The sequence below is a fragment of the Stomoxys calcitrans genome, chromosome 3, assembly GCF_963082655.1.
Source record: "Stomoxys calcitrans chromosome 3, idStoCalc2.1, whole genome shotgun sequence".
NCBI classification, from domain to species: Eukaryota; Metazoa; Arthropoda; class Insecta; order Diptera; family Muscidae; genus Stomoxys; species Stomoxys calcitrans.
Window position 1 is genome coordinate 95,273,546 of NC_081554.1, and position 15,262 is coordinate 95,288,807.

Sequence of the window (15,262 nt, forward strand, 5' to 3'; positions counted from 1 at the left end):
AATTATGACGAAAATTTTACAGAAAATTTAAAAAATGTTGAAAAAAATATTTAAGATTTAGTTGATAATTTGAAAATGTTAAAGCCTTAAAAAAGAGAAAAAAATCTGAAATTAGAAAAAAATTCACTCCACTTAGTTAACATTTTTTTCCACAAAATTTGATTTGGTAACCCATAACTAAGCACCTTAAAGCCGTAGCACCCTTTTTAAGCATTCATGTTGTAGGCTGAACGCTTGTATATTCCCTTCAAATCATTCAGTTATCTTTCTTGGTTCAAAAGATATGATTTCTGCAACGAAAACCCTCAAGTCGGGCCATTGAGCAATGTTTCATCGAATTCCCCACATGCCACGCACTTGCCGCACCCATTTTTTTTTAAGTTGTTAATCACTTACTAATTAAAAGATGTGTTACGGAAGGGTTGGGACTTACACATATGGGCCAAGATGGAATCTTCAAGGAGATGTGCCGCCTCCACTTTGAAATATACCTATTAAAAATATATTATTTTCTCTGGAAGAATAATGTGTAAAAAGTTGTTACGTTCGCTGCTGACATGGCTGTCGCTGTTAGGGTAACGTTTCTCGACACTCTTAGAAAACTACGTCAAGAAATCCTGCATACGACAAAGTTAATAACTGTCAGTAACTTACTTAATAAAGCATGTTTCACGGCAAGCTTGGGACCTACACTTACAAGTCAAAGATAGATTCTACAAGGAGGTATACTGTCTCCACTTCATGGAATATTCCTATTTACACTATAAATTTTTGTTTCTGGAAGAAAAGTATTTTGAAGTGGTGTTGAATCGCTAATACTGTTTGGGAATGCTTTTTAAAAGCAACGCGGAAAAGTTAAACAATATCAACTTTGACGCTTGAAACCGAGCGGCATTTGTTGTTGCCACACCTGAAGTAGGTTTTTTGGTCGTCAAAGTTAAAAAGTGAGAAACTTTATTGAGTTACTTTTTTAAAATTTAGTTTGCAGAGTTGAATTTTTCAACGCGACGCTCCTCAACGCGCTCATTCTGTTTAGAAAAAAGTTCAAGAAATCCTATGTACGACGAAGTGGACGACCGAAAGTGGTGTATGTGTAAATATGTCTTAAACGAAAGTTCTTTTTTGTAAGCAGATGCAAGGTAACCACAAGACACCTGTTTTCTTGGGAGTAGTGAATAGGTCTGTTTGCGTGCTTTTCCAGTGAAAATTTGCCAGTTTTCAGCATAACATGAAAGTAAATTTTTTTTGTATTTATTTGAATTAAATAGCTGGTTTTCAAAAACAGATTTTCGATGCTGCAAATTTCTGCTAGGAAAAAAACGTCCAGTAAAAATTTGCGTGCTTTTCCAGTGAAAATTTGCCAGTTTTCAGCATAAGCAAATAAAATGCACGATCGACTTCCAGTAATAATTTGCACAAATTTTTGAGTACGCGAATACAAAGAATTACTGCGTTTTATCTACCAGTCTAGCGGATTCGCTTGCTTATGGATAAATAAAATGCTCTTTCCGCTAAATGCTTTATACTTTAACTTTGTATAAATCCTAAGAAATTTGAATTAATATGTTGTTTCTTCCTCTTTAGGTTTTGTCTTTCAAATCTTCTTATCTTCTTTTTTTGTATATAAAAATGAATTTATGTTTGTTTGTTTGTTTTTGTATGTATGTTCCGTATAGACTCAAAAAAGGGCTGAACTGATTTTTTTTGAAATTTTCGCAGATGGTGCATTATGGACCCATGGTGAAAATAGATTACTTAATTTTTTGATATCTGAAGTGGTGGGGGGACCCTCCCTCTTACCATAATTTTCAGAAATACCATATCTCGGAGATGGGTAATGCGAAATTTTGTGTGCTCTCTATAGTAACCTAAAAACAAAAATTTGGTATCCGAATTTTGGATGGGGTACATAGGGAGGCCGCCCCACCCGCAAAACCTACCAAATATATATATTGACCAATCACGACAATATGGGATTTAAATGAAAGGCTTTTAAGATCAGCAAATTTATCTGATATCCAATTGTAGGAGCAAGAGTTTGGGAGACCCCCCCAACTCCCAAAACACTCCTAAATCGGACATATTTACCGACCATGGCAATATGGGACTCAAATGAAAGGTATTTGCAAGTAGAATACGAATCTGATATCCAAATGTGGGACCAAGTTTCTGGGGGTCCATCCCTTCCCCAAAACACTTCCAATCAGGGCTTATTTTCTGACCACTGGCAATATCGGGCTCAAATAAAAGGTATTTGGGCGTATAATACGAGTTTGATATCCAAATGTAGGATGAAGTGGTTGGAGGGCAGCCCCTCCCCAAATATACCCCCATGAAAGATCTATGGTAGTAAACATTGGGGACAAAGTGTCTGTGGGGCCACCCCACCCCCATAACACTACCCATATAGGACGTATTTACTGACAATTGCAATATGGGGCTCAAATAAGAGGTATTTCAGAGTACAACAGGAATTTGATATATATTTTCAGGGGCAAGTCATTGAGTAGCCGCCTCATCCTCCAAAAAACCCCCAAACCGAACATTCTAACCACGATTCCAATATCAACATTCGGGACCAACTGTCTAGGGGATGTCAACCCCCATATAGGACGTATTTGCTCACCATGACAATTTGGATCTTAAAGAGAGTGGAGCTCGATACTGATTTTTTAGGGTCCATACCCCAACCGGATATATTTACTGACATTTGCCATAAGGGCTTTAAATGAAAGGTATTTGAGACCAGAAAACGAATTTGATAACCAGTTTTGAAGCCAATGGCAGTGTGGGGTTTAAATAAATTATATTTGAGAGTAGATCACGATGCTGATATATTTTCAGGGTTAAGTGCTGGGGGGACTACCCCACTCCCCAAAACACCCCCAAATCGGACATATTTATCGATCATGTCAATTTAGGGTTCAAATGAAAGGTATTGCGGAGTAGATCACGAAATTGATAACCACTTTCGGAAAAAATTTTCTGGGGATCTACCCCTTTCCCAAAACATCTTACAAACAGCAATTATTTACTGACCATCGCAATATGGGGCTCAAATAAAGGTATATCGGAGTAGAATACGAATCTGATATCCAAATGTGGGACCTTGGGTTCAAGTGTTTGGGGGACGCCTCATCCAATAAACTCCCCATAAACCAATGACAATAATAAATGGTATTTGAGAGTACAGCACGATGCTGATTTATTTTTTTAGGGCTAAGTATCTGGGGGACCACCGCACCTACACCTACATCGGACATGCATATTTACCGATCATGGCAATATGGGGCTCAAATAAAAATTATTTGAGAGCACGAAATTCATACCCACTTTTGGGAGTCCTCACTGGGGGTCCACACCACCCTGCCGACTCCTAAAATCCCCTTGGAAATATCGAGCTCAAATATGACCTTAAACCCTCCGAGCGAATTCAAAGACCAATAAAGATAATTTGGGATTCAGATAAGGGCATTTTTAGTGTTATAGTGTTAGTCAAGCGGTATACATGTACTATTTTCGTAGGATAGTGTTTCACTAAAAGCTCTTTAATTGTCGAAAATAAATATTCAAAGGATGAGTTGGTTCCACATAAAGAAAACGAAGGCACAGCGGAGCGGGGCCAGTTCAGCTAGTCTTTTAATAAACGGCGATAATTAGTGATAAGATTAGCCACTAAGCTAAACGGGGATAGCGTTTTTCTCCATACAAACTAAGCATTAAAATCCGCTCAACGGGTAAATAAAACACCTCTAATGTTTGTTTTAATGAAAGCGCGAAATACCTGTGTGTTTTGTTAGACAGGAAATTGAACTTCGAATCCAGCATTTTGGAAAGGGCAATTTATATCCCTTATAACTGCAAAAGGACTGTTAGCAACATTTTGAGGATTAAACCACGTGTCATGCAATGGCTGTATACTACTGTTGTCAGACCTATAATGCTATATGATGTTGTGGTTTAGTTTCAGCCGAATTCAAAAGGTTAGCTTGAATGTGCATTACAGCCACCTTGAGATGACACCATAAAAATTGAATACTACAATTAATGTTTCGGGACATTATGGCTAGAAAATTGCCCTGTTTGGCAAAGCAGCGATTTCAGCACTGTGTTCTCCTTAGTACCAAGTAAAGTACCATACCACTATAACTGATAAAGAAGATTTGAGACCCAATATCCCTGGCAATATAAGGTTCGTAAACTTTTATACGAATGGTTCTAGATAAAGCCTGGTACTAGATTCGTTTTTCGCATTATTTTCCGCCGATTACTTTTTTCGATAGTAGATTTTAAAGCAAAAAACTTGCTGATTTTATTCAGTAGGACATTCCCTCATTACTTTCGGTAAAATTATAATAAAATTGTTATTTTAAGATTGTTATTTGCGTAATTTTTCAAAAAAGTAATCACGAATAAGGGGTTTTAACGGTGAAATACGAACATAGCATCAGCCATAACTGGATAACTATTATGAATTTGGGGTTCATTTTGAAAAACTAGAACTGGGTATATCGAGAAGGTAACCTGATCACTGTAGTACGTATCAACTAGTAATCCTCGCAATAAAATAAGTATTGGAATGGACACGATCTAATGTATTAACGACGGTTGACATAAATATCTACTTCATTAAATCTCTGGAAAACATATTTCTGAATTCAAAAACAACACTTATCCATCGCTTATTCTTCACGAAAATGATGAATATTTACGAACGATCCGAAATTAGGTAGCCCAATATAAACTTCAAAGATTTTCCGTTTTGATTTCGTTGGTTAGAACAGAAGTCTTACTCAATGTGTCCGTCGTGACAGGTATCTGCAGAAAAAACCCTGCTATTTGTTTATATTGCTCGTCAAACCAAGTACCAATCGTCGTATTAACCAACTGAGAATTCTGTTTGGTGTTCTTTACCACACAAAATAAAACTTTGCCCAACATCATTCAGTACAGTTCAGTTTTTCGAGGTTACTTGTTTAGTATTTAGAGTGCACAACAATCCGCACACATTTTTCAACCTAACCCTACCTAGCCTAATTCAGTACAAGTCCTAAACGCACCAGGTATGAAAATAAAAGTTATCGCAAATCTTAACTCAGGCGATTCAAGTACTACAAACGGAATGACTAGGTTAGTTTACCCCCATCCTATGGACAAAATAGATAAATATTTCGAGGGGTTACAAACGAAAAACTAGGCACAAGCCGATTATTGGCTTAGGTATATGTCCATAGTGGCATGGGACGGATTAATATCCGTACACATTTTTCAACCTAACCCTACCTAATTCAGTAGAAGTCCTAAACGCACCAGGTATGAAAATAAAAGTTATCGTGAAGTCTTAACTCAGGCGATTCAAGTGCTACAAACGGAATGAGTAGGTTAGTTTACCCCCATCCTATGGACAAAATAGATAAATATTTCGAGGGGTCACAAACGGAAAAACTAGGTTAGTATTCCCCCATCCTATGGTGGTGGGTATAAAAATAATTTGTGTCTGTTTATTTGTATGTTTGCTCCGTATAGACTCAAAAACGGCTGGAGCAGTCCCTCCCCATCTCAAAAGTACCACCCAAAGGAAAGTAGTCCATCTAACACATGAACTACTTTTCTTAAACCGCACTCATTCTACACGGCTATCCCTTCTACACCAGAAAAGGATGTGGAAACTGCGGAGTATATAGACATAATGGTCAAGCGGATCAAGAAGGCCCTGAATAGCTCGCTTGTGTCGCCCTAGTGCCAAGCTAAGCGGCAAACAGCGACCGCCATGGTGGACCCCAGAACTGGTTGGTCTAAGAAAGGACTGCAGAAAACTCTTTATCGGAGCGAAAGCCACAAGGGAACCACACGATTCGAACGTCTATAAGGCTGAGCTAAGAAAATAACAGGAACACCTCAAGGAGGTATACTGTCTCTTCTACTTTGGATTATAGCCCTTATCACAATATTTTTGTCTCTGGAAGAAAAAGGTATAAAAGTGGTCGCGTATGCTGACAAACGTGGAGACAAATTTTCGGGTATGAGGAATGATTTTTGAAATGGAAATTACAGCTGCAATCAATCCACATCGCAATACAGTAGCTTTTTGTTAACACTGCAACAATTATCAGCTTATGAAAACATGAGTTACAAATAAATATAACACGAATTGGATCTATCTGTTTCCGGACAACATATCCAACTAATATTGAAGCAATATGTTAACCGTTTATAACAAAATGATATTCAAAAGCTTCCCTTAGTCAGCGGTATAAAGACACACGAATTTTAATTGCTGGAAAATAAAAATTATGGGGGGAAGAATAAAATTTTTATAATTTTGTGACGGAAAAATATTAATAATCCTGATTACCATCATAAATATTTGAAGGGATTCTCGATACCCACGACAAGAGTGCTACAGCCAAAACCATGGTCACGGATCCTTTATGCATTTGCTGCATTTTGAACACATGGGAAGTTACAAATATGCTTTGTTTCAACCGAAATGAATGCAGAATTATATAAGACCCCCTTAACAAAACCGTAATTGAATTTTCTGACGAATTGTGTGGACTTTTCTATAAAACAGTGCTATCCCCATGTTGAACGGTTGAAAACACATATTTTATATCAAGAAACTTAAAATGAATCCCGATTTGATCTCTTAAGCATACCATCTGCAAAGGGTTTTGCAAAATACAAGCCGTACAGGACGCTCAAAAACTTGAAACAGGCGATAATGACGAAATAGTACAAAATTGATAAAGCAACCCTAAAAAACTTGCCGTGTATACTCAAAAATGTCCTTATACACAAGGGCAAACCAAATAAATATTTAATTTAAGACAAAGAAAAATAACATAGAATTATAAAAAATAAAAGAATTTAGTTATGCACGTATAAATATATTCTATAAAATATTTTTCTTTTTTTTCAATTTTTGTTTGTTTTCTTTCGAGATGAGCTCTATGATAGGAGATGCAAAAGGAAAACGAAAGCCAAAGAAAGCAACACACACCAACCACTATGGGACGCGTTTCGTCTTTGGTTAGAAGACTTTTCAACCATATTAGGTGTGATGGCTTCAAGGGCTGTGCGTTGGTATGTTGTATTTGAATCGTATTAATAGCGAAAAGGCATCTATGATACAATAACCACATTAACCACTCTCGACAATCCTGTCTATTAGCTATAATTCTTCCCAATGCATGCATTTTTTGTGTAATGACAGACATTCTTTCTGTGGCAAATTACACTTCTTCCACACAACACATGATTTTGTGCATCTGTTGGAAATGATATTGATGGCTTCGAACGCTAGACAATGGCAACGGCTCTCGCTGTCGCTTCGTTTTTTCTACAAAAAATTCCAAATAAACCATTTGCACCATTCGTATTATAGCTTAGTAAAATTTTTGGATTGCTTAGGGTGCTGTATAAAATACACTATACACACAAAAACTCTATTACAGAGGCATCAACAAGAAATTATGAAACCGATAACTCCTCGATGACGACCTATGGATTCAAAACACGGTTTGTGTCGAATTTTCTGGCCAAACGTTTACGGACTACAAAGATATGAACATGTCTCCTCGTTTACAAAAAATGTGCGTAGTATAGCTACTAGAGATCTACTTAAAATTAGAACACTTTTAATGATGCATAAACTGGTGTACAACAGAGTTTCCGAAAATCTCCATAACAAAATTACAGTTGGTAGATCTAGCCGAAGACTCGTACGCCCATACGCTATCGTCTCCTGATATCTGAATGACAGTTTTCCACAATGCTATTCGTCTATAAAACTGATTGCCTCCTAATATTCAACTTATGGCAACGCAGATAATTTTAAGAAAGCTTTATATGATCACTATTAATATTATTTTTTTATACCCTCCACCATAGGATGGGGGGTATACTAATTTCGTCATTACGTTTGTGGCACATCGAAATATTGATCTGAGATCCAACAAAGTATATATGTTTTTGACATTTTAAGTCGATTTAGCTTTGTCCTTCCGTCTGTCGAAAGCACGCTAATTTTTGAAGGAATAAAGCTAGGCGCTTGAAATTTGGCACGGATATTTCCTACTAGTGTCGGTCGGTTGGGATTGTGCATGGGCTACTTTGGTTCATGTTTTCACATAACTGCCAAACAAACCGATCCTGGATCTTGCAATTCTCATCCGATTTGGCTGAAATTTTGCGTAAACTTCCAACAACTGCGCTAAGTATGGTCCAAATCGGTTTATTACCTGATATAGCCCGCATATAAACCGATCTCGGATCATTACTTCTTGACCTGCTAGAGGGCGCCATTATTACCCGATTAGGCTGATATTTTGCATGAAGTGGTTTGTTTTGAATTGCAACAACTGTGGCAAGTATGCCCTTAATCGGTTCATAATCTAATATAGCTTCCATATAAACTTATCTCCCGATTATACTTGTTGAGCCTCTAGAGGGCGCAATTCTTATCCCATTTGGCTGAAATTTTGCACAACGACTTTTTCTATGACTTTAACTTTCGTGCTAAATATGGCCCGAATCGGTTCATAGCCTGATGTAGCTTCCATATAAAAATTTTAATACTATTAATACTAATTTCGTCATTCTGTTTGTATCTACTCGAAATATTCGTCTGAGACCCCATAAAGTATATATATTCTTGATCGTCGTGACATTTTATGTCGATCTAGCCATGTCCGTCCATCCGTCTGTCTGTCGAAAGCACGCTAACTTTCGAAGGAGTAAAGCTAGCCGCGTGAAATTTTGCACAAATACTTCTTATTAGTGTAGGTCGGTTGGGATTGTAAATGGGCCCTGTCGGTCCATGTTTTGATATAGCTGCCATATAAACCGATCTCAGGTCTTGACTTCTTGAGTCTCTAGAGGGCGCAATTCTCATCCGATTTGACTGAAATTTTGCACGTGGTGTTTTGGTATCACTTCCAACAACTGCGCTAAGTGTGGTCTAAATCGGTCCATGTTTTGATATAGCTGCCATATTATTAATATATAAATGATCTAAGGTCTTGACTTATTGTGCCTCTAGAGTGCGAAATTCTTATCCGATTGGAATGAAATTTTCAACGACGTGTTTTGTTAGACTTCCAACAACTGTGCCAAGTATGATTCAAATCGGTCCATAACCTGATATAGCCGTCATATAAACCGATGTGGGGACTTGACTTCTTGAGCTTCTAGAGGTCGCAATTATTATCCGATTGACTGAAATTTTGTACGACGGATCCTCTCATGACCATCAACATACGTGTTTATTATGGTCGGAATCGGTTTATAGCCTGATACAGCTTCCATATAAATCGATATCTCTATTTTTACTTCTTGAGCCCCCAAAGGGCGTAATTCTCGTTCAAATTGGTTGACATTTTACACAGGTCCCCAACACATAATTTAATTGTGATCCGTATCGGACCATATCTTGATATCGCTCTAACAGCAGAGCAAATCTTTTCTTTTGTCCTATTTTGCCTAAGAAGAGATGCCAGGAAAAGAACTCGACAAATGCGATCCATGGTGGAGGGTATATAAGATTCGGCCCGGCCGAACTTAGCACACTTTTACTTGTTTTATATATTTTATTTTTCTCATTTTAACGTGGATATTTCAATTTTCATAATTCAATAATTTTATAATTTGTTTCAAATACTGTAAACATCATATTATAACCACTAAAATCCACATATTATCATTATAAGATAAAAAATCTTGTTGTATGTAAAGGTTAAACAAAGAAACAAACTTAGATTCCGTTTACCAAGGTCCACGGTGAGGCTGGTACTATTTTCGCTTTTCGCGTAAGTTGTTCGTGATAACTTTTTTAACATAATACATTTGGAAACTGATTTCTCTCAGTAGAACTTTCTCCCTTAACTTGTGAAATAATTTTAACAAAAGAGCTTTTGTGTTTTTTACTGTAAAAACAAACATAGTACCAGTCGTTAGATAAGTTCTCCGGACGAATTGTTTCTGTCCTTCCGCCAGCTATCTTTTGATCGAATACAGTAAATCAAAGAGAGCCATGTTTATATATAGCTCTCTTAAAAACGTATAAGTTTTTTTTAAACATTGAGTTCTGACCCCTCACATCCGTATAGTTTGAATTGATATGTATCGCCCACGTGAACAGAACTGCCACTTTTGAATTCTTGCGTACTTCGAGGGTCAATAAAACAAAAAAGAAATTGGTTAAATTAATATTGTATGAACTAAAGTTTTGGTTTGTACGAGAATTTTTAAATAGCATTTCTAATAATATTTTATTATTTGCAAAAATTTAATTTATTTACAAATATGATGATTAACGTAATCAAATCTTTCAGTGTTCATCAATGAACTCGACAATGATGCTGCTTCAAAAGCCATTGACATTGTTCAAACGTATCTAAAGAAAAATTCCAACTATGGCTTATCCTTGCAAATTGACAAAATCGAAGCAAATAAGACAGATGCCAAGGCTTTGCTGGAATCAAGTAAGTCGCCCAATATATTTATTTTTTTAATGGTAAAAACTATATTTTTCTTCTTCGCTTGAAGTTTGTTTAAAATATGCGGACAGCATTGAAAACAATCAACCACCCCATGTGATTTTTGATACAACTAAATCGGGTGTGGCATCCGAGACGGTCAAATCTTTTGCACAGGCTTTAGGCTTGCCTACCGTAAGTGCTTCTTATGGTCAAGAGGGCGATCTAAGGCAATGGCGGGATATGGAAGAGATTAAACAAAAGTACCTGTTGCAAGTTATACCACCAGCCGATATTATCCCAGAGGTTGTCCGCAGCATTGTGCGTAAAATGAATATCACGAATGCCGCCATTTTGTACGATGAGACATTTGTGATGGATCACAAATATAAATCGCTCCTCCAGAATATACAGACTAGACATGTTATCACAGCTGTAGCGGATGGTGATAGTGCACGAGCAGATCAAATCGAACGTTTGCGGAATTTGGATATAAATAACTTTTTTATTTTGGGCAGTTTAAAAACTATTGGTCAAGTACTAGGTAAGTATTCATATTGTACATTCAAATGTATGTATATATGCAAGAGTTTAGTAAAAAAAACTAGGAAAAAATTTATGTGAAACCAGTGGGTGTTTACCAAAAAAGGGAAACCCAGCGTCTCTTTGCGTTGCTTCCAAACGGAAAAATCAAGACCGATCTCTCGATATATATCGGAAATATATTCCGATTTGGACCTAATACTAATGAGTACACGTCATTGTTCAATTGTGTATAACAAATTATTGGTCTTTTTGGTAGCTATATCTAAAAATAAACCGATCTGAACCATATACGACACAGATATCGAAAAGCCTAACATAAATCACTGTGTCAAATTTCAGTGAAATCGGATTATGAATGCGCCTTTTATGGGGCCAAAACTTTAAATCGAGATCTGGACCGATTTGGGCCATGTTTCAGAAAAATGTCGAAGAGCCTGCAACTCACTGTCCTAATTTTCGGCGAAATCGGACAATAAATGCGGCTTTAATGGGCCCAACACCTTAAATCGAGAGATCGGTCTGTATGGCAGCTATATCCAAATCTGGACCGATCTGGGCCAACTTGAAGAAGGATGTCGAAGAGCCTAACATATCTCACTTTCCAAAATTTTTGCGACATCGTACAACAAATGCGCCTTTTATGGGCCTAAAACCTTAAATCGAGAGATCGGTCTATATGGCAGCTATATTCAAATCTGAACCGATCTGGGCCAAATTGAAGAAGGATGTCGAAGGGCCTAATACAACGCACTTTTCCAAATTTTGGCGAAATCGGACAATAAATGCGCCTTTTATGGGCGCAAGACCTTAAATAGGGAGATCGGTCTATATGGTAGCTATATCGAAATCTGGACCGATCTGGGCCAAAGTGAAGAAAGATGTTGAAGGGCCTAACGCAACTCCTTGTCCCAAATTTCCCTAAATCGGCGGATCGGTCTATATGACAGCTATATCCAAATCTTTACCGATCTGGACCAAATTGAAGAAGAATTTCAAAGGGCCTAACATAACTCACTGTCCTAAATTTCTGCAAAGTCGGATGGCGGATCGGTCTATATGGGGGCTATATCAAGATATAGTCCGATATAGCCCATCTTCGAACTTAACCTGCTTATGGACAAAAATAGAATCTGTGCAAAATTCCAGCTCAATATCTCTATTTTGAAAGACTGTAGCGTAGTTTTAACAGACTGACGGACAGACGGACGGACATGACTAGATCGTCTTAGATTTTTACGCTGACCAGCAGTATATATATGCTTTATAGGGTCGGAAATGGATATTTCGATGTATTGCAAACGGAATGACAAAATGAATATACCCCCATCCTTCGGTGGTGGTTATAAAAAAAATATTATTATCAATTGAATTAATTTTTCTTGAATTTTTTCCACAGTGCAATGTCCCGTTTTTCTAGATAAAACAAAGAAAAACTTATATATAATATGCAGCCCTTAAAATCTATATTTGGCGAATTTTAATAAAGACGACGTTGTTCTATATTCTTAGAATCTGTGAAGCCAGCGTTTTTCGAGCGAAATTTTGCCTGGCATGCCATTACTCAAAATGAAGGAGAGGTCAGTAGCAAACGAGACAATGCGACCATTATGTTCCTAAAACCCGTAGTGTATCCACAAAACCGAGAACGATTGGGACAACTTAGGACTACCTACAATTTGAATGAGGAGCCTCAGATTATGTCTGTCTTTTATTTCGATTTGGCTTTAAGGACTTTTTTGGCCGTCAAGTATGTTTATGGTTTAATTAAAGTAAATATAATTTTTATTATTGTTGTTATATTGACAGAGAAATGTTGCAGTCTGGAGCTTGGCCTGCCAATATGGAATATTTAGGTTGCGACGATTTCCAAGGAGGAAACACACCTGAAAGGAATATTGATCTGAGGCAGGCATTCATACAGGTAAATTTAATCACTTTTTAATCCCCTACACCACCACTGTGGTACAAGGTACTATAACTTTGTGCATTTGTTTGCAAAGCTAAGAAGGAGGCGAGGTAGACCCATTGATAAGTATCGGCTTAGAATAACTTCCTGATTTAATCTGTCTGTCTGTTTGTCCCTGCATACTTGTAATCAAGGTACAGGTCGCATTTGTTGTCCGACTGCCACAAAATTTTGCACAAGTCACTTTTTTGTTCCAAGGACGAATGCTATTGATTTTGAAAAAAATTGGCCTTGATTTAGATATAGCTCTCATATATATATTTCATCCGATATGGCCTTTGAAGGCTATAGAAGCCACAATTTTATTCCGCTCTTTACAAGGTATTGCATGAGAAGTTTTTTTCGCCGTCCCAATTTGGAATTTAGTGCGAGATGTTTTATTCGATGTCTTAGTATGTGTGCTAAATTTTATTAAAGTCCGTCCAGATTTAGAAATACGGAGCTCCCATATATACTTTTCATATGATATGGCCCTTAAGGCTCTAGTAGCCACAATTTAGGTCCTATTGTAAGAAAATCTTACAAGGTTTCATTCATTATATCAATAGGCCAATACAAAATTAAAATCTGAGTATATTTCAACATAGGTTCCATGCATTAAAAGTAGAACGCAGACCCGGTGGTGTTGGGTATTATATAGTTGGCACCGCCTGACGTTTGCCTTTCCTTACTGGTAATACCACTGGAATTTCAATCATGTATAAAATTTACTCATTTCAATTTGATATGAATTACAAGTAAATTACAAATATAATAAAAGCTCTGACTAGTGTTGCCGTTTTTGGTAGCTTCCTACCAAAATTAGTAGGTTTATTATTTTTTTGGTAGGTTGGACCTCAATTTTTGGTAGGTTTTTCCATGATATATATACCAAGTAAATTACTGAAAAAAATCGTCGATGATAGCTCAAAATTCGTTTCTTTGTAATCGTTAAGAGTGCAGAACAAAACCATGGATGTCGAGGGGCCAAATACTATAACAAGTGGTCTAATAGCTTCAAATTTCAGTAAAAATGCCGTAAGTTCCGATATTGGCTGTAACTGGTACGAATGTTACGGGATTTCTTCCAAACTTCGTAAATTCTGGATAGAAATTGCGATTTTGTGCGTTGAGTTCCTTCAATCGGTAAACAGGGCCATGTGGCAGCTGCATACAAATATGGTCAGATCTAGTCCATACTCAGATGTAGAGGATTCCAGTTGCATGGAACCCTCAACATCTGAATATGGGTAGTAAAGCGAATTTTTGGGCTCAAATATTTAAATATGAAGATCCCATTATCCAAACTCGGCGCGGTTGTTCTTTGAAATCAGGGCAAAACTACGACTTTCTGAACTCAAGAATTCTTATCGGGAGATCGGTTAAAAGGGTGCTCTATCAAGATATATTCCATCTTTGAACGTAAGGCTATAGAGTGATTTCGAAAAAAAGCTGGACGGACATGTCTAGATTCCAACAACGATCTAGTACTTTGTAGCGTTGAAAATATGGTAAACTCTTCGGTGGTGGGTATAAAAACATATGCCACATTTTTGGCTTGTAAAACATTTGGTAGGTTTTGGTCGGGTTTGGTAGAATTTTCCTTAAAATTTGAAATAATATTCTTGAGTGGCAACACTGGCTCTGACTACAATGCACGGTGGGGTATTTGGCATACAAAATGGAGATCAATTCAGGCAAGCGTCCCATCTTGATAAAAATTAAGCAAAATGTTGTTATGACCTAGGAAAAAATTTAAATTGGAAAAAATCGGTTCAGATTTAGATAAATCTCACGTGTATATCTTCCATCCGATATGATTGTGGTAGCCACATTTTTAGTCCGAGCATTACTAGATTTGGTAAAAGATGTACTTTTTGATCTCTCAATACGTCTGCCAAATTTCCTCAAAATCGGTTCCGATTTAGATATAGCTCCCAAATATATCTTTCATATTTCAATACTATGATGAGATCTTTAATTTAATGTCAAAACATGTGTGAATATTTAATTTCCAAATCGGTTTATATTTAGATACTAGCCGAACCGCTGCCTTTTCTTAATATGGAACAAATTATCCTTTGAATATTTATTTTCAACAATTCAAGAGCTTTAAGTGAATACCATGGTACGAAAATAGTAAATCGCTTGACTAAAAGTAGAACAATGTAAATGGCTTTATTTAATCCCTTGGTCTAATCTTTATTGGTCTATGAATTCGCTCGAAATGTTTTAGTTTGGATGTTAGATGTACTCCACTCATAAAAGACTTTGTTTAAGCCCGATATTCTCA

At 36.9% G+C, this 15,262-nt stretch overlaps 2 protein-coding genes across 3 annotated transcripts in view; one reads left to right on the forward strand and one right to left on the reverse strand.

The window, feature by feature from the left end:
* Positions 1–15,262, reverse strand: part of LOC106084859 (protein farnesyltransferase/geranylgeranyltransferase type-1 subunit alpha) — a 71,363-nt gene that overhangs the window by 39,074 nt on the left and 17,027 nt on the right. The gene's annotated exons all lie outside the window — the stretch shown is intronic.
* LOC106084856 (ionotropic receptor 25a) overlaps positions 1–15,262 on the forward strand; it is a 33,102-nt gene that overhangs the window by 9,490 nt on the left and 8,350 nt on the right. The window contains exons 2-5 of the mRNA XM_013248790.2: positions 10,335–10,484; positions 10,549–11,022; positions 12,534–12,771; positions 12,831–12,945. Coding sequence (XP_013104244.2) covers positions 10,335–10,484; positions 10,549–11,022; positions 12,534–12,771; positions 12,831–12,945 — 977 coding nt within the window. The remainder of the gene's footprint in view (positions 1–10,334; positions 10,485–10,548; positions 11,023–12,533; positions 12,772–12,830; positions 12,946–15,262) is intronic.